The following is a 21,729-nucleotide window of genomic DNA, read 5'->3' on the forward strand; positions in this document are numbered from 1 at the left end:
AGTAGTTATCACATCAGAATTTTCACTTTCGCAAAGATATAATCTGTGAAGTACCTTCTTAAAATAACATAGCTTTAAATCTGCTTTAGTCTCAGAGAAAGGTGTGTTGTCTATTTGAAATTGTGGCCAAAGATTGAAACCATAAACAAAACATCCCGTTTACGATTAATTAGACATGATACTACAACCAAAAGTGTGGTAAAATTAAATATTTTCACCGACTTTCAACATTTACTGTCCACTCTTTTTTTCTTTTATACTCTATGGTGTTGTTGTTATGTTCATAGAGTATAATAGAAAAAAACAGCTTGTTTTCTTCAGAAGAGTTCATTGGGAGTTCACATTCATTTAACTTCGGTCATTGCCGACGTGTAGCGTGAGTGAAGGTGGAGGTGGGAGAAGTCGAAGCTATAGTAGAGAATACTGGTGTTCAAATTTTTGTTGGTAGTAGTACCTGCATTTGGTACCTTGATCGTACCGGTTGAGGTTGTTACCAGTGTGTCTCTGGTAGTTCCTTGTTAGTGGGCATTGTTGATTTAAAATAGGCAATAATTCGTCAGTAAGTTTACTAGCACGTAAAACGCTATCTCATATAGTAAATCCAACTACTTATTAGGCAGTACTGTGTTTTCAGTAAGTTAATTAAATTGAATTAAATGCGCTATAAGTATTTTATTGGTATTGAAATTAAAATCTATGGCTAATTTATTAATACTTTAAACCATGCTTTAATAAAAGAAGTATGTGGTTGATGTGGAATATTGATAAATCTTTATATTTTCTGGCCTGTTCAGCAAAAAGATTTGTTGGGACCTAAAGATTAAAATTATGAAAGCAGGAACTCCTAATATTTGCCAATAGGAGTCAGCTATCAATTTCTAAGTATTGCCTATTAATCTAAACATGTATGTAGTTTTGAAAAAAAAACTACTCAACTAGATAAAAATGAAAAAAGTGTTCACTGCATGTTTGAAAGATCATAAATGTTTAATGCCTATCTTGATAATAATATCAAAATAAAGCCAATTAATAATTATACAGAAAATGAATATGCAGATATATAGGGTTTGAAACTGTTAATAAGTTCATGATTATTCAGATCAAAGATTTAAAAAATGAGCACAAGTGAAATGAACATTTTTTTAAACATACTGGAATGAAGTTTGCTAAACATATGATTTGCTTATTGATGTTGCACTGCTAATGTTTCTGTTAAATTATATCTGTTATCTTGTATTTATGTTATTGACTGAGCCATAGTATCTATCACTTGAAGGGCTTGAAAAGTTTAATTTCTGTATGTCTATCTGTCTGTGTGTTCACACAATATTTTGAAAACAAACAAACTTACAGACTTGAAGTTGTGCATGAAGCTTCATTTATACATGAAGAACACTGAGTTTGATGATTTAGTGCATGTCAGTTTGTGGGATTTGGCAGATTGTTTGTGAAAACTTATATTAGTGTCAAGGGTATCCATGATGTCAATGAGAAAATAGCAAAATAAATTAATTTGCAAACAAACTAATGTAATCAAATACAAACTCAGTACAGTAAGACACTAATATGTAACATATGTAGCATAACTTTCTCATCACATACAATATCATCTATGATATTTGATGTATAAACTTGTTATTTAAACACTGATATTTAAAAAAAAGTAAATTAATCATGTGGCTAGGTATCTTGTGAAATTATTCATCTACAGATTTGATATTTTGCCTGAAACTTTATTTCAACATAGTCAAGAATGAGTTCAATGATGGTGCAAGTCCAAGTATGGAATTTTGCTGAGCGTCGTTAAGGTACTCAGTAGGCTCAAACAATTTCTCTTTTGTTTGCCGGTCGATGTAAAAATTTGTGTTCTGTATGATCGTCTGTTGTTCTGTCAATAATTAAATGATATTTAAGACGTGAAATTTTGCATTGAACCTCAGTGTAGCCTGTTATACGACCTGTGGTTTGACGTAAGGGAGAGAAAGGTACGTTTGACCACTTTTTGAATAACGGTTTTTTAATTTGTTAAACTGACATATATTACTGAAAAAATTTTTTATATCAAATGTTATATTTTAGTACTCCTATATTTATTTCAGAATTTTCATAAGTATCACCTGACTGCATTAAAAACAAATTTTTGAACTATTGCATGGGGTAGATTTCAACAACCACATTTTCGGTTGGAACAATAAAATGTATTTATTAATAATAATAGGAATTAAATCTGCTTTTTAGTAAAACTAACTTCTTTAAAATGTAAATAAAGGAGTAAAACTGTTCCATAACTACAAAATTTGGCTTGTGATATGTCAAATTGTATTAGAAAACACCTAATCACTGACAATTTACCAGTTTCTTCATCATACTGTATTTGATTTAAATTCTTCTTAAACACTTAACATTGAGGAAAAGAAGTCCATTACCAATTAATGTGATTGAGCCATAAAACATAAATATATTTTCAACTACTTCAATGTCATAATGAACTGGCCATTCATATATACATATTATCTGTATATTATGTGAGGTTGAGTGGTAGAGAGGGCTAAATAGCTCTAACTCCAGCTCTTAAATAAAGACATAAAATTTCATTTAATTTCATATGTGTTTCGTGGTTACATTATTAAAAACTTTATCTCTGTTAGACATTCATCAAGAAAATCTAGAATTCAGACAACATACCAGTTCAAGTCATAATATACAGCACAGTATTAATTCTATAATATAAATATATTGTTCTTAAGGCGTAAAACAATTACAAAGATATAAGAATTGAAAGGACAGAGGAAATGTTAGCCATCGAGTCTATAGGATGGACCCTGTTAAAAAATAATGACTAAAATAATTGTACAAGTTAAATGGTGGTGAGTTAATCATTGTAACATATAACAATGGCAAATATCTATAATCCTATTAATACATCATTGTATAATTCAAATTTAAAATAAATTTGTAATTTAACACATTCTAAGAAGCATATAAATTCTGCATTTTAAAATCTCAATTAAGAAAAATAAAATTTTTAAATATTTATAATGTAAATCTAAATAAAGATTTCACATTCAATCCACCAATGTGTTTGTTTAATAAGTGATTAGAATGACTGGATTACTTTTATGAAAATAGTTCATATGTTTTTTAAAACTTGGACATTATTTCATCAGCTTTCATGGCTTCAAGAGGGTTGTTGTTTAATAATGATCACATGACATTAATTGCATTGTATGAATAAATACTCTTCCACTTTGTATGACTAGTCAGTGATCAACTAGCATTATAACAATGGGTTCTTAAGGTTTGATAAATCTAAAAATATGTTCTTAAAAACAAATATTCTCAAAGAAATAAATATTTGTAATTGGATTTTAAGTGTATAAATTGTAGCATATTAAAACTTAAATTTGTTTCAGATAATCAAACATGGCGACATGGTATGTAGGCGCCTTCATTGTTATGACATCTCTTAAATTAGTTGAATGTCTTAACAACGGATTGGCACTCACACCACCGATGGGCTGGCTATCGTGGGAACGTTATCGATGCATTACGGATTGTGACTTATATCCTGACGAGTGTATCAGGTAAGTCCTTAATTAGTGTTCTGTTTGTAAGCATATTGTTTGGGAACAGCTGGACAGGTTTGGCTATTTTTCACTTTTAAATGTATTTAATGATCCAAGTTGGGTTTTTATAGAAAAAAATTTAAAAAGTTTGAAATATATATAGATGTCAGAGGTCCCACAGAAACGGAAAATGCATAGCGTTTTGAGAGGTTTTGGTATAACTGCAAACAGCAATGACAATAATATTTTAATAATACATTTCAGTATGGATAATACATTTAACATAGATGGCGGGTAGCAACAAATTCAAACCATTTTGTGTATTTTAATAATGCAAATATGTGCATGCAAGGTACATTAAATTGGCTTCCTTTTAAATTATAGCACAACATTTTACAGTAGCTGAAGAAATAAAAACATACATACCTGGCACTAACATGGTTCAATGAACCAATAACACCTTGACAATATTTTGAGAAATAAATAAATGAGTGCAGCGAGCCCGTGATCATTGCAAACGGAACCCTAAAGCAATGCACCAAGCAGTAAGTTCAGGTTTCTTAAGGGCCATCGTAAGTCCATTTTGCATTGATCAGGGATTCACACTGATAAAGTATATATACATTAATGTAATTCCTAGACTGAACCAAGTGAACAGAGATTAAATAGCGAACAGAGATTGGAAAACAAGGCTTTACGCTGTATTGTATCAGGTTTAGATATTCAAACTTTCCAAGAACAACACCAAATGTACCATCAAGGACAGGGAGCTGGGTGGATCATGGAGCAGGAAAATATTTCTTCTAGGGATTTTAGTGACATAATCTTAAATATTATAGATGTGATAGTTTAGATGTTTGTGCAACATGAAATTAATGCAAACATGCTAAAGCTGCTGTATAGAATTGTTACTTTTTTATACACTCTGAAATAACATATACCTCTAATATGCCTACAGTATTTCTGTTTCAGTATTATTAAAGCTTCATCATGTTACGTTATAAGTGTGCTCACTAAGAAGCTATGGACTCAGACTTTAAGATTTCTTCCCACTGGGATAAAATAGTTAAAATGCTATTGAAATATTTGGAGCAAATTAATCAATTATCATGGAATACTGGATAGAAATGCAAGTTATTTTACTGGTGCTATACAAACTGTTTCATTCCCCAACTCCAAACCCCCGAAAGACTGTCATTTATACTTGTAGTCCAATTATTCTAAAGTGCATCAGGAATTGAAAATATCTTACATTGACCATTACTTATCTCAGAAGTGTTATGCCATTCAGAAAACATATGCATAATGTGGGACATCATTATTCCTGTGGACACCATTAACCATTACATTCCTGTGGCTGACATTAGTTCTATCTAAAAATGGTCTGAAGAATGGTTCTATGTAAAACACATAAAGAGTTGATAATTGCTATGTGAATTCATTACGCAAATCTGAAATTGACTGTATAAATCATTTTGGTTAGTATTGCAACCAATACCTCAGTAATTTTCATGTGTGCTATTTGTTAAAAGCAGCATTGAGAATTATGTTTTGTATCTATTTGGAGACAGTACAATATTCAAAGCCAGGGAGGCCAATGAAAAACAAAATTCTACTTTCTTAACAGTTCAGAAGAAACCAAGAGTCTTGTACACTTGTTTCTTGACATAATGTTTTCTGTAAACAGAGAAACAAATCAATATGCAAACATCTGCACTAAACCAACCCAGTACAGTTTCATAAAATGATTACAATAATTTAGTTTTTGTGATATATCATTTCTTTCCATAATATTATTACAATCATATTCATTGTATGTTGGAACTAATTGTTAAATAGATCGACACTTTGCAACTTGATGGACTGAAAGAACAAAGAGAAAGAATCCTATTCCCCATCTTTCTATCACAGTGCATAGTGTGCTCCAAATCCCATCATGAGATTGATAAGAGTTAAATCCAATTCGGGAAGTTTAGTCCTAATACTACCTTGAGTATACAATATGAGGTTGTTGGCGGTATGTTCCAAATTTGACCATGCGTCTTACAAAGGCTACAGACGTAATTAAACAGTTAATATTCCCAATAAAGCGTTATGTCATGTGATAGAGATGCCATATGATTATATATATATATATATATATATATATATTTATATATAAATATAAATATATATATATATATATATATATATATATATATATATATATATATATATATATATACAATTTTTTTATAAAGTATAAACTGTTTCTATTCAAGTTTTTTTTAGTCTCAATAGGGGTTTAAAAATAATCAAATGTCAATGTTTCTAATTATTATTATTATTGAGGCAACTTAAATTATTAAATTTATTAAATTTTACTTCATAAATAAATCATCCAAATGCAAATCATCCTTTTTTGCTTGTAATAAATTTTTTCAGTGAGTGGCTGTTTCGTAATGTGAGTGATTTGATGGTATCTGAAGGCTATGCAGAAGCTGGCTATGAATATGTTATTATTGATGATTGCTGGCTAGCTAAAACTCGTGATGAAAATGGAAGACTTCAACCTGATCCTGATCGTTTCCCATCAGGCATAAAAGCCTTAGCTGATTATGTAAGATGATATAGTTTTATCCTAGATATAAATCTTATATACCATATTTAACAATTTAATAGAAATAATGGTTCATTGTAGAACTAATATTCCATATCCTTATGGGGTTGTATGTAGAATTTGAGTTTAGGAAAGGCCCAAACCTATTTTACAGATGGTGAGGAGTAGATCATTCTTATCTATTTTTAATATTATGTATTAAAGGTGGGTGATGATAATAAATTCATTTGATTATGCAAAAATTTTGATTTACCGTGCTACTACGAATAATCTGAATGAAGTAACATATTAATATTTCTAATCTTATATGAAAGGCATATCTCTCTGGGAATACTGAATAGAATTCCAGTTGTAGTCCATATTACTAAGCCTAAAGCTTACTAGATGTATTAACTGGGCAGGCAATAATATTTGCCAGATTTAAATTTAAGTATAATTTTTTTAGAGAGATTTTCATATTTATATTAATAAGGTTAATAAAAGGAGTTATGGTAGAATAATTAAATGTACAAAGGTTAATGTTTATTAGTAAAATTCAGCATAGACTTATCACAACTCAGTGCTTGAACCCACATACCTATGTACCAATCAAAGCATCAGTAGTTTTTGTCACAATTTAGTATTGTCTAGAAGTAACTATTGCAAATTTATCACTCCTAAACCAGTATTTACGTTCTTATTTGAAGTTTAACAGTTTGAAAATGCATGAATTGTACAATTTAATTTAATTTTCAAGTTGTTTGCTAAAGCATTTCCATGAGAGATTTGTTATTGTATCCATCAAACTGGTTAAAGTTTGTCTATCATCCCCTCATCTCCCCTGTATATGCCTGTTATATGCTATTTCTGCAGAGAACATGTTTTGATTTGTAGATTTTAGCATCCAGTCAGTAATATTGCAAGTTTGAATTTAGCACCAAAATATTTTTTATTGGAAATTTATTAAACTTTAATATACTAAAGATTATACTACTTTACCATTTAGAAATGCATATTGAAAACATAATCATAGTTCCGAGTTCCCTTTTTTAATATAGTTTAAACTTGCACTACTGACTGTATTGAAGTATAAATGTATTCTTTAAACTTAGTCAAACTTTAAAATCATAGTGCATGGACTCCCTGTTAAGATTTTAAATAATTGACTGCCACTTGCCTGATTATGAAGTATTTGGAAGTAAAAAATAAAGGGGATAAATATGGACAGCACTATGTCTTGTCAAACAGCAAATACATTTAAAAAAAATGTTGAATTGATAATGAAAAATCACTCAACATATTTTATTATAAACATTGGGACAAAACAAAATGTGGAGAAATTGAACCACAAATGATGTATTTTCTTCCAAGAAGGTGGAAAGGCATATAAATATACAATGAAACATTTTTATTTTAAACAAATTACTAAAACGCTACTTTAGTATTAAAAAGCATATAAAATAGAATTACTGTGTAACCAAAGGTACTTTACAAGAATTAAAGGTAATCATGTGGCCAAAGATTTGAAAGATCTGGCCAGAGGTGTATAACTCTAAAAAATCATATTTTTCTTAAACAATAAATCTTTCAATAAATGTGTGTATGTCTTCTGGAAAAGTCCCACCTAATTTTGTTTAGAATAGTAAAAACTTAGTAGAATAGGTAAAATAATCTTTGAATATCTGAATAATTTTTAATACTGTGTACTTAATTTAAATTCCGAACTTTATATGTTTTGTGGTGTTATGTGTATTGGCATAGCTGGAACTCTGTTAACCAGCAGAGAAGCTGTGCTTTAAAGGTGGCATTTAATTTCTTATGTCACATTACATTTTTACAAAACTAAAAAACTAGTGACATTGCCAATTGAACTAAACTTTAGAAATTTGTTAACAGAATAATACATTTTCTCTAAAAGAAAATTTCTATGGAAGTAAAGTTTTTAATTATTACTTTTAAGTAGTTGGGCAGCCTGTTGAACAGTTTTCTTCCATTTACTGAAGTATTTCTTTAACAGTTGTAAACAATGTTTCGGGTATTTTAAATTGAACTTCTACCAAATTTTGATTAATAAATTTGTTCATTACATAAGGAATAAAAACTTTTCTTTACATTAAACATTTAAGAATGTAAATACAGGGTACTTTAAATATCTGTAAATCTTTAAATAAGGGCTTACATTACTTCTTAATTGACGAAAACGTCATTAATTTAATATATTTCTTTTGAATTAAAAAAAATTATTTTTGCGATGTCCCATAATTCAATAATATTACATAACATGTACAAAAAAATTATAGTAAATAATTGATTTAAGTTTTTCATAAATTATATAATGTAGAATAGTTATTTGGAAACATGTGAATCTCCTACAAATTACAGAAATACTCTTTCTGAAAATATATTATATTTGTCACTTTTAAACACATTTCGAATGTTAAGAAATAGTTAAAATTTAAGATATTTCAACTTGTTTCACAACTGTTTGGCAACTTTAACATATTTTAAGGAAGAGTATTTCTTTGGTAACCTTGGATAAAAATTTGGATTTGCTAAAATTGTCAACATGGTAACAATAAAAAACTGTGAAACCGTACAACTTTTACATTTTGGACCACCCTGTATATAAGAAGCTAAATAAATTGAAACTAAAATTATTAGTAAATAGAGGTAGACAAATGAGGAATGGCTCAACCTATCAACCTAAACCTTTGTATTTGAAAATCTTTAAAAAATGATCTGTGCCATTTTTAATATTAAAAATTATTTTTTCTGAATTTTTTGGGGTCGAAATATGGGGAATTTTGTTAAAACTATAGAAATAGGTTCTTTGTTTAGCCACTACACACCGCGGATGGGTGGTCTACTTCACCCTATATACAACCTTTTCAAATACCTTCGAGAAAGATGGAAGTACTGATGATACAAGGCTATAATTATCTATACTTCCTTAGTGACCCTTTGAATAAGTGTCTCAGCAAAATTTAACTATTTTTGAAAGAGTGCTCTTCTTAAAAGATCTGTTAATAAATAAGACAAGATCTTGCTTAGGGGTAAGGATTGCTTAGATAATATATTAGGATTGAATTTCCTTTGTCTGTATAATATTTCACAAAGGAGGGGCATTTGATATATCCGTAAATATGAAATAATTATAATTTCATTGGGCAGTTACAATACTGTAGAACAGTTAAACGCTGTATGAGTACAAACTAGTTGGGTCTCATCGTGTCATAGTCTAGGAAACAAAAGCCAATTTGTGTAGTATAAAACACACATTTTTGGTGGGACTATTAATATAAGATATTTTTCCAGATTATATTCTTTTAGTTTGACACATGTAAAACTAACTGTCAATAAGTGTAAGTAACAGTAATTTCACCTCAGTCAAAATAATAAAGAAACTGAAAGGTACTATTTTAAGGCAAATAGTCAGTTTATACGCTTGCCTGACACTGATTCAACTATTTAACCTCAAGTAATATGATTCTATATAAAAATATCATTATTTTAAACCCTGTCAATACCCATTTTAAATTACCAAAATTAATGTGGCTGACATTAGTACAAATTCCTATATAAATTTTGTAACAAAATGTGTGTATTAAACATTTTAATAAACAAAAATATGATAAATACAATGGATTTTTAAATTTTTTTAGCAATGTATTATCATACTTTGGTAGAAAAAATTCCCTAAAGTGGACAGTATAGTAATACTACGTTGTGTTTTGATATTGAGCAGATCCATTCCAAGGGACTAAAATTTGGAATTTATGAGGATTATGGAACTAAGACTTGTGCTGGCTACCCGGGAATAATCGGGCACATGGAGACCGATGCAGAGACATTCGCCAGTTGGGACGTTGACTATGTAAAACTTGATGGTTGTAACGCAGATCCCAAAACTATGGATGAAGGTTACCCAAGGTTTGGTAGAAAGCTTAACAAAACTGGTCGCCCAATGGTTTACTCTTGTAGCTGGCCAGTTTACCAAGAGGAGATAGGGATTGCTGTAAGTTCTACATTTTTGACTTAATCTAATTTTATAATGTCAGTTATAAAACGCGTCTTATAATTGTAATTAAACATACTAATGTGTTGTAAATCAAGCAGGATCAATTTTATTTACTAAATCTGTAACCACAATATACTCTATTTATAATTATAGTGTTTGGAAAGCATGTTACACCATTAAAAAAATTGAAGTTCGTGTTAAAGTTTTTTCTGGAAAACAATATAGTTACTAGATATTTTTATTAGAGAGAGATACTGATATAGTTACTCTATATTTTTTTTAAAACAAAGAGATAAGCATCAATAATATAATGTCACTTTAGTGATTATCTATTAACTAAGTGATGTACAAAATTAAACATGTAAAATGTATTAAAGTAAATATTTGACTGTTTAAAAATTGTATAGGGAAACATTCATCATGGCATAGATATTATAAAAATTAATTTATCATATCACTGGTTTCGAGAGTATTTTTAGTGTAGATAATATAACTGTGATTGGGGACTAATTGGTAATTATTTACGCTTATTATTTAAGTGATAACAATCCATTATTCCATACTTCATTACAGTTTTCAATAATAGATTTCTCATTTTATATTGTTGTTACAAATATCCACCAACTGCTTTATTTCTTTAGTCATTATAATGAAAAACTGACAGACGTGACTAATATCATGTGTTCTGAATGATTTGGAAAAAAGAATGAATTGTTCGTTATATTTCAAAGATATAAAAAATTACATAGTATACAGTCCGTTATATCATTTAGCAAAATACCGTAGCTGCATTGTTCACCACACATAAAATTTATCTTAATAGTGTGAAATTACTGTGTGAAACGTAACTTCATTAAAAATGTTTGTATTCCAGTCTTATATAGGTGTACATATTAATTCATATTAAGTCTCGTTTTGAAGTTGTATTGATCAACTAGACAAGTATTTTACAAAGGTTGAGTGTATTAATTTATAACATCTAACCCTATGAGCCCCAAACAATGATATGGTGGAAGAAAAGCATGATATTGACTGTTCAATTAAATTGTCCTCTGGATCATTCTTATTTTACAATACCTGACTTACTAACGTATGCATTGTTATGCCTTTGTGCCACAAGCAACAATCTAGTGAGGAATAAATTCCAAAATATTTTAAAAAGTGGATTCAAAATTTTGAAACTTCTTTTCACATGAATTGAAGTACAGGTAACTAGAGATGGCATCAAATAACTCATTAAGAGCGTTTGGACTTGCCTTACATCTTTTAACTAGCTGACCATCTAGTGTGAAACAGTGACTTCAGTACAGAAATAAGGCCCCTAAGTGTTGTTTTGAAATGTTCCATCTGTGTATAGATGTGGAGAGAAACTGTAATTATACAAATAACAAAAACTTATGTATCAATAACTGTCCCATTTATGTATTATCCTACTTTATCCATATTTTAACCCTTTGAACCCCAGACCAAAATATTGATGGTGGAAAAAACGTACCAAAATCATTTGACCTAAGAACTACCGAGAATCCCCGGAGCAGAAACAGCTGTTTTGCATACTGTTTGTAAAAAATTAATACTTTTGCTATTTTTTATGCTATTGTCTTATATTACACACCAAAATGTCCAGAATGAAATTGTATCCTTAGAAAAAGATTAGTCTGAAGTATAAAAAAATGTTTAACAGCATTAAAATAATTTTAAAATATATGTATATAGATTTTTAGGCAAAAAAATTGATTTTAAGATTTTTTAATTAAAAAATAAGAAATATTTTTACCATGGGCACCCACATTTTATTTTTCTAAATTTAGTTTTGTGTATGTACAAAAAAAATTATATTGATATCTCTAAAAAAAAACTTTTTTTGAATTTTTATATAAAAGTATGCGACTTGTAAAAACCTCTAGGCGTACAACACAAAAATCACTGATATTACCTAAATAAATAAATTAGTAAATAAATAAATAAAAAAATTAGTATTTTAATAAAATACATATAAATATGTATTAATACTCATAAAATAAGTATTTTACGATTTCAAATAAATATGTATTAAACGCATATACCATGGCGACGATATTACGTTGCCCGGGGATTCTCGCAACTTCATTGGCGACGATACATCGTCGCCGCGGGGATCTTCGCATATCTTCTCGGCGACGATATTTCGTCGCCTGGGGTTCAAAGGGTTAACCTATCTAACCTTTAATATAACTTTTCATACTTGTATCTTAAACCTATTCTACACGGAGCAAATGTATTGCTGTTTAAAAAAAAACCTAGCCTACTCGAACGCCCAAACGCCCTAACTGAGAGCCGATTGCCATATTCTAGTATCAACTGCCCTACTCGATAACAAAGCTGACAGCCATGCTGACAGGACACCAACTGACCTTTATCCATTGATATAAACTGACACAATAGTACAACTAGTATAGTGCATTTCATTACTAATCTCGAAATAAAAATATTGTGAAAAACGCTACCGAGTCCTGCAATAGAACCTTCAAAACAAATATTCATGATACTTTTCATCACAATGCAAAAGAATCACACAGAATCTTTAAAAATAATCTGATATTTCATAGTCCAGAAATTATTCATCTGTAAGGCAACGTAACACTATTTTATAATTGTTATAAATTGGTATTAAAATCAGCTGTTTGAACATAGGACTGTCAAAACAAATAATGAAATCACACTCATTGTTTATGCAGAGAAAAATATGCTTACATAGGGAAAGTAGTTTTTGGGAGAAGGAAAATCAGCTGACTTAGCTACGAGAGAAACGATGATTTTGGCAGATCTCACAGCTGTATCGAAAACCCATTACCACATAGAGTTATGAAAAATATTTATTCTTGTTCAGTTTATGCTTCTTTAATATGATTATGTAAGTTTATATTTTCTGTTTAAAAATAATTCAGTTCAGTATACAATGCAGTATTCCCTTTCTGTGATCGGGAGGCACTCATTCACTGAACTCTGGGATATATCCAATCAGCCCAGTTACACAATCTGACATTTATAACTGTAAAAGTTATAGTTCAACTTCTGTGTATTAATATAGTAATTTTCTTCAACAGCCAAACTTTACAGCTCTGGTTGAATATTGTAATTTGTGGAGAAACTATGACGACATTGATGATTCCTGGGCAAGTCTGACAGACATCATGGATTACTTTGCTCGGAAACAGGACAGCATTGCAGACTATGCAGGACCTGGCCACTGGAATGATCCTGACATGGTAATTCTGTTGTGTTTTATTTTTATATAACAGAGATAATTTTAATAATTTAATAAAAATTTTTGAAGATAGAGGTACAATTTACGTGATTTTGAAACATAAAACTAAATCTTTATCAATTCATTCCGACTGGTAATGGAAAGCAATTTGTCAGTGACTGAGCTTGTCAAGAAAAGATTGGGGAGGATCATTCCATTCTTGGAGTGTCCATAGGAGCAAAACAGATGATGGTCAATATGCTAGTCCTTTCAAGCTCTTAGGGTTAAACTTAATTTTTTAATTCTGAAATAGTTTTAGTATTTGAAAAAAAAATTAAATTTCTACTTGTCATAGTCCAAAAATACACACATCATTCAAATATTTAACAATACACTTGAATTAACTGTGAAGAATCTTTAAAATAAATAGAATTATATGTACACCTAAAAATTATGTGGTTGTTAATCTTTCAAAAAGATATTAACCATAATATATATTTAGCTTACTTGATTTGAAACCAAATAAAAGCCAAGGTATATGAAGTTTGTTTTTGCAAGTTAATTTTAAAATTAATGTTTCAAAAAGAAGTAACAATAAATAAATTAAATCGTAAAATATTTTAGTTTTTATGCGTTCTCATGAGTGTTATGATATCAGCACCATTAATTTATTAATCGTTACAATTTTCATGAATTGAATTTCAATTTTATTTAAATAATGGGTAATAGATGTAAAAATTCCTAAAATATAGTAAATTTATTAAATAATAAATAAAACTGAATAATTTTTATAACTATTTTTGAAAAGTTAATTTTTCTGTACAAAGAATTTTATTAGTTCATTTACTTTACCAAACCGTATTGTAATGGTACTGTGTTGTTACTCTTTTGGGACTCCTAATAATATTTACTGCTTAAATTAGCTTAATTTGTTTGTTTGTAACTGTCTGCAGATGATATTTTGACACCTTAGAACATGTTCTGGAATAAAAATAGTTTATACATAGACCCAGTGGGTATTATGAACTCAATGGAGACAACTAATTAAGGCCCAGAATCACAACAAGGGAATTTGGAGTCATCGTGAGGCTGAAGATAATATTTCATAGTAACATGATTTCTATTGTCTTAGAATATTCTCTTTCCCCAATAATTTCAAATTTATTGCTTGATATCTAATTATTTAAGATCAAGATGAGATTAGCTTGATGATTCATATTTAGGTTCTTTGGAATGATAATTAACTATGATGTTGTTATGTTCTGTCAGCCGATGAATTCATCAGGTGGGAGTTATGCGTATGGCTAGTAGTACTGTTTACTTCATTCTGTAATTGTTTTGATATAAAAGAATCTTGAAGCAGTATTCAATTTACATGTATTAATATAATACTGTAATTACACTGTAATATCTATTGATATTTGGATGTTTTCATAGCAACGAGCTTTTGTTGTTTTATTGTTTCCATTACTGCTGCCAAGTGCATACAAGTTTTACGACGTATTGTTGACATTACTTAATTGTGCAATAATTTAATATTATACATGAATTTTGTTTATTATTTCAGGCTTTTCACTGTTTAGCTCATAAAAATCTAAAAGATAATACATATGGAGAATTTTTAATGAAACTCAAAAGTTTATATGAAAAATATATTGTATTTGATTTTTATCGTAAAAAATATGTATTATATTCTTTATTAGACTATTGCCAAAAACAAACAAAAATATTATGAAAATCTGTCAAGTGGTTATTGAACACTTCTTTGAAAATCAGCTACACCACTCAAAGAGTTGAAACAAAATTTCTCTTATTTACCCCTCTGCTGAAAATGATTTTGCATGATATTGGAAATAGAAGGACATTATCAGCTTGTTGTTCAATAAAATATGTGTACCTAAAATAATTTTACAAAAAATAACCCTTCGTGGTCCGATGGCCAGCACTGCTGGCACCCACAATTCCTGTACCAGCTTGGAGTTGGTTTTTAATAGTCTTCTGAGGTTAAACACAAACTTATTTTACCGTCATAATTTTAGTATAATAAATTCCAATTGAAAATAAGGTGATGGCTAGGCTGGGAAGGGTCCTTACCACTCAGAGGGTTACAGGGTTTGACTCATTGTCTTTATTTTGTCATAAAGATATAAATTTCATAAAATTATTTCAATACATTACAAAAATCACTAAATGTAGTTTGTATGATCCATGGTACCAGTTGCTGGTGATCCGTGGGTATAATAGGGTTGTGGTGACCAGCTGTGGAAGGAAGTGGGTGTGTAGTGGTGAGTTCTATAATCTGTTAGGGATTATAACTCTTTGTACAGAGTAGAATATTCACTTCTTCATGATAACAAACATTATATGTATTATTATATTAGTAAATATTTACTGAACTCAAAAAATAGTAAAATATTTAAGTAAACATATTTTAGTGAAAATACAAAGATTCATCTTGTATAACTCAATTAAATTATGAATTATCTTGCAAATGTAGGCAAAAAACTTACTTTTGGAATAGTATTTTTCACTTAATGTTGCAACATTGAGAAAAATTAAATTGTTTTTGTGGTCCTAAAAGGTTTTCCATCCGTATCTAATATTCGTAATAGTGTAATAAATTAAATAAAATTCGATTTGCTTGTCTTAAATTATTCCTGCTGTGTAAGATTCAATGTAAAAGTTATGAATAAGATATAATAACAGCTATCAGTTAAACATACCTTAGTCAATTAGTTCAAAAAGAATTGAATGATCTAGTAACAAGTATTTAACGAGACATGATGTTCTAGTAAAAATTAATTGATACCAGATATTGACTTAATAGAATTTAAACAAACAAAAATTTCTTTTCAACGGCTTAACTAACATTTTTGACAGTTAAATAATTTACGTATCAGTGTAGGGTTGTAATAGTACTGTATTAACAAATTAGATGTAATGACTGTTCCAGCTGCTTATTGGCAACTTTGGACTGAGTGTGTCCCAAGCAGAGACTCAGATGGCTGTATGGTCTATCCTGGCTGCACCACTGATCATGTCTACAGATCTTGCCAACATTTCCCCGGAGTTCAAGACCATCCTGCAGAACCAACGGGTCATTGCCATCAATCAGGATCCCCTTGGCATTCAAGGTCGAAGAGTGCTTATTGTAAGTTAGCTGTGCCTGCAATATTTTATTTGACTATTTATATTTTAATTCTTGCTTTTATTTTTATTATCTTAATATTGAGTGTCATACATTAGTGTGTAATTGCTTAACTCTCGACTTATTCCGACCACAACAAAAGTTAATGTCAAGAGTTATTTAGTACATCTTGAATGCACTGATGTCGTTCTTGAGAAAATTAACTCAAAATATGCAGATGAATACTCCTCTTTCAAGATAAGCTTTCATGCTGGCATGTGGGAATCGCATTCAAATCTGAGTTCTGGACAAGGGTGTTTACATAAGTAAGTTCCGTTTCAGGAAACCTTTAAAGTTACAGGCTTAAAAAAGCCAACTCCATGACAGCAAAAATAATTATGTAATTGGTAAGACTTCTAGACTTGTGTTGAAAATAAAAGTAGGCCTAACCCTACTTTGAAAGGATATTAATTTTCAGTTAAATCTAAATAACATTTTAATCTGTTATACTGGAGTGGTCTATTGAATCAAATGAGTTGGGTTTGTGTATACAGGGTTAATAAAAATATAAAGACTCCTTGTTAATATTGCAACAGCTCACTCAAGAAAAACTAAACTCTACATACCTTTATGCCATGTTTATACTTGGTAGTCTACCCATACCCTCCAGGGGTAAAAGGTGGGGGTTCTTATCTCAAATTCCAGATCTTTAATTGTCCTGGAGTATTGAGAATAAACTACAACTTCTAAGGAAAAAAAAACTTTATAACAAACCCACTGTTCCATTCCACTAAATTGTTTCAACCTTAACAGTGATTAAAAGTACATGTATTTAGTGCGTATAGTAAAGTTCACAACAAAATCTCCATAGCTTATTTGTATTATATATTACATATATAGTTATTATAATTAAATAAATTATATCTTGTTACAGGACAAGAAAATACATGTATGGTTAAGACCCATATCACCAATGAATGAAAACTACTATTCGTATGCTGCAGCATTTGTGAGTAGGAGATACGACGGGGCACCTTATGCCTACAACATCACAGTGAATGCCTTGGGGTTGCACAATCCAAGTGGTTATCTTGTCACTGTAAGTCTCATTGTTGACTGAATGACAAATCCATAATTATTAATACTTTTTATCAGCAGTTAATTAATCATTTTTTTCATTGTGATTAGTTTGTTCATTCTTCATTTATCAAATTGATCAAATACAATTTAAGAGACCTATACTTTGGAGTTCTATTTACTCAAAATTTCATTGACATGGGCAATTTTATTTTTAAAACTTTTTAGTTCATACAAAATCACATAATAATAATAATATGGTAATTAAAAATCAGTGCTTTTGACTTATAAGTATTCTTAATGTTACTGGTTCAACAATTATGATCGTTTAGATGGTTATCCCTTCAATCTGTTTGCAGTTGATAGACAGATCTTTTGTCACAGAGCTCCCTAGCAAAGAAGAAGAGAAGTAGCGGTGAGGTGAATTACCAGAATGGCCCCTCCGGGCTTTCACATGGGAGTAGGGCACTGATGACTGTTGGATTTCTTGTCTCATCGAAGGCCTTTAGGTTATATTGTGCTTGGTTACAAATAAGATTGTTCCTGATAGGTCAGGATATCTTCACTGGATGAGAAAGGCCAGGTCATTGTGTACTGACCACAACATGTAACCCTTGTGTGTAGATATTTCACTGAAGAAAGGAAAATTCTCACCTCTCAGCTGTGGGTTATGTTACGACAAATATTGGCAAACATTATGCTGCAGTTGAAGGATGTATGAAAAGCAGTTGCTTTCCATGCACATGGCACATGTGTGTTCTGCAAAGTGTGACATGGGATATCTGATATAGGACATTCTTTATCTGACTGACCCTTAATCACCCAATTAGAAGTAGTTCTTTCCATCAGGGATGCAACACACTAACACAGGTGTTGCAAACAAAATGCAATAAGAAATCTTTTATAGATATCTTGCAATATTTTAGGCCGCTATTCCAAGAAATTAGTTCAAGGAATGTTTCCGGAAGAGAGGAGTGTTGAATGACAGTAGTGGCTTGTGGAGGGAGTACTTTAAAGGAAGTGGTTGCTGCTGAGGATCTTGTGTTCTTGCCAAAAGTCATGGTTAGATACTTTCATACAGATATCATACAACTCAAATACAAATACAAACATAACATTGTCATTAGAAAAAAATATGATTAAAAAACAAGAAATTAAATAATAGTTGATATAGATATGTTCTCAATAAAGTATTTGGATCCAAAAATGGTTTCCTAGTAAATAATTAAGAATAAAAATCTATTATATATTTCTATGTCATATTTACTTTGTTTCAGGACCTTTTCAGCGATTCTTACAAACAAGAACTAATGGTTCCAAATTCCCTGTTAAACGTACGAGTCAAACCTAGTGGTGAGTGAAGTATTTTGTAGTTAAGTAGTAAAGTAATATTTATCTAGGGTAATATCATGTTTGTGAAGTTTAGCTTCATATATAAGTGTAACAAACATTAAAAAGTAACTTTACTGAACAGTTATTCATTACTTAAATGTCTTCGGGACATCATTGAGCCAAAAGCTACCAGCATGAGAGGACTCAGGCTTACACTTACAATTAATCTTTCATCTTCTGATAAAGTTATAATGAGCTGGGCTTCTAAAGGGTTTGTTTCAAATAATCGTTTTCAATGAATTGTACCACAAAACCACTGTTAATGAAAGATTCTAAGATTTCACTTTCATATAAATTCTACTACAGCATCTTAAAATTAGCAACATGATTTGTATTTAATTTATTTATGATGTAAAAGGTTGACCTGTTATTCATGTATAGTTCATGCATTTCAGTTTGTGTTTTGTATTATATTCTGATGCGTGTACTGTGTTTTAAACTCTCATGACAGTACATTTATACTAAAACACGTAAACAATTTCAAGCTTGGAGCGTACAACAAAGCTATGCATGTGCTAGCCTATTACTATTGCTTACTTACCAATTAGTATTTTTAACTAAAAAAGCATGTCTTTTTAACTAGATGAGGAAGTGTACTTTTAAAATAATAGAATAATTTATCAATAATTAAATAGAAAGATGCAACTATGCTGAAATATCAATTGTGATTGCAGGAGTGGTGTTTTTGCTGATGGAAGTTGTGTCTGAATCTACAAAGAAGCCTGTCAATTCTAGTTGATAATCTGGCGGTCTGATTTGACATTTGATGTAATGTTTTTGTTATATTATATTAATTTTATAATTGTCGTGTTGTTTTTTTTTTCATATCAGTATTCTATGTATTTTATATTTTCCGCCTGCAAGTGACAAGTAATAAAGATTGAAATTCTTGATATTAAAAATATTCCCTTTAGATTAGTACCATGACCGAGCAACAAGAAGCACAATTCCCTAACAAGCTACAAACATTATGGATGGTCGTGCTGTGTCTGGCTATATAACAGTCTTATAAAACTTGTATAGATATCCTCATAAATACTGTAATAATAAGAATAATGGGTCTGAAATAACATCATCAATCTTTCAAGATTCCACTCTTGTGGTAAATTTTATATTATTTGATAAACATTTGAGCTATTATTTGTTTTTGATTTTCTTTGGCTTACCTAAATGTGTAGATTGAAAATAATTCAAAATAATAACATTTTTATAAATAATACCAAAATCATTTGAAGGACAACTCTGTTGTTAGTGATAAAGCAATTTTTAATGCATTCAAAATGTAGTATATACATATTTACAAAAACTAACTTTTTATTCTGTACTTTTAATGTAGTGCCAACTGAGTAACTATAAATAAAATCACACACACATTTGTGAGGAATATAATATACAGAGTGTGAAGATCCCTTTTATGATTCTTTGTTAATTACCCCTCATTGTTGTGTCATATGTGGTAGATCAGTGTGGATTCTGTGTTCATTTTTATGTATCATAATGAAAAATATCAGAAGTTAATTGTCATTTATGAGATTAGGTGTGTTAGTCAAATTTGAACAATAATTAGCATCACATTGTCTGTGTCATATAATGATGTTTACTGTTTATGTAGTGTAATACACTTTATATTAGGTATGTAAGACTCACCTGTAGTTTCAACTGCTGTAATATTCTGTTTTATAAAAGTAGATTTATTCCATTATACCAGTCAAATTACATAGAAATGATTTCACTCGCTGGGAAAATAAATCACTTATAATGCCTTTAAATCAGCATTCCATATTTTTTATTGAACATCAATAATTTGATTAATAAAAACTTATTTAATTTTAAAATGGATAATTAAATTGATTATAAACACTACAATTAGAGGTTCATTATTTTATGTTATCTTCTTATAAGCTCGACTCTTTACAGAATTATAATCATGTAATATTTATATTACTGACTACGCTACTAGTAAAGGTAGCTAGTCAATTTACAACACTCTAAATTTGTAAATGGCTTGTTAGTCACTGCTGGAATAAACTTGATTTATTCTATGAATAAATATTATACTTGTGTTCTACCAAAAGTCAGTTTTCAAAACCACCAGTCGCTCGGTTAATGTAGGATTTTCCAAAATACAGACCTGGACTTTATAAAACCCTCCCAAAATCCCCATCACTGCAAATACTTCCATTTGCTACATTAGGCTCAAGAGATAAAAACCTACAATCATTATTGTAAACCTTTATTGAACAGCAAGTTGTCAAGAATCATCTCTGAGAAGCAATTATCTCTGTAGCCCATCTTATCTCACTGTACCAGGTTTTGCCTCCAACAGGAGAGTATTCAGGAGACATTTTTTCTTCCCAAGGTTACAGCAGGGAACTGGGGAAGTTTTTGACAGAACTTTTATGTATCCTTTCTAAAACACCTCTAAATCTGCAATTGTTAATGGGAGAATCTCATATCTCCATCCTCGCATTTAGTTGTAGTAATCTGGAGAATTTTTGGTTTATAATATTTTGGTTACATTCTTTACAACCTAGTCATTTTATAAAGTACCCATAATCAGCATTGTTAAAAATACCTTGTTACTTTGAACCTCCCTAAAACTTGTGACCTTTACAAATGGGAAAAAATATATCGATAAAACAAATATAGGATAGTATGATGTGACTGAGAACCTTTTAGGCTCTTTGGAAAAATCCATCACTAATTTGGATATCGAAATAACGGATAACCAATCACTTCCAGTAG

The 21,729-nt window shown here is 30.0% G+C and overlaps 1 protein-coding gene across 4 annotated transcripts; it reads left to right on the plus strand.

The window, feature by feature from the left end:
- The first annotated feature begins 398 nt into the window (after positions 1 to 398).
- LOC124357487 (alpha-N-acetylgalactosaminidase-like) lies at positions 399 to 19,790 on the plus strand. 4 transcript variants are annotated; one of them, XM_046809329.1, is made up of 9 exons: positions 399 to 633; positions 3,414 to 3,584; positions 5,991 to 6,165; positions 9,890 to 10,159; positions 13,249 to 13,410; positions 16,342 to 16,539; positions 17,450 to 17,614; positions 18,870 to 18,945; positions 19,659 to 19,790. In XM_046809329.1, the coding sequence occupies exons 2-9, from the start codon at positions 3,424 to 3,426 to the stop codon at positions 19,721 to 19,723; spliced, it is 1,272 nt and encodes a 423-aa protein (XP_046665285.1). In that variant the 5' UTR covers positions 399 to 633; positions 3,414 to 3,423; the 3' UTR covers positions 19,724 to 19,790. The 4 variants fall into 4 exon arrangements, with proteins under 4 accessions (XP_046665285.1, XP_046665284.1, XP_046665287.1 ...); XM_046809328.1 differs by having other exon boundaries at positions 399 to 559; XM_046809331.1 differs by having other exon boundaries at positions 401 to 517.
- Positions 19,791 to 21,729: the final 1,939 nt, after the last annotated feature.

The sequence above is a fragment of the Homalodisca vitripennis genome, chromosome 3 (assembly GCF_021130785.1).
Source record: "Homalodisca vitripennis isolate AUS2020 chromosome 3, UT_GWSS_2.1, whole genome shotgun sequence".
NCBI lineage: Eukaryota > Metazoa > Arthropoda > Insecta > Hemiptera > Cicadellidae > Homalodisca > Homalodisca vitripennis.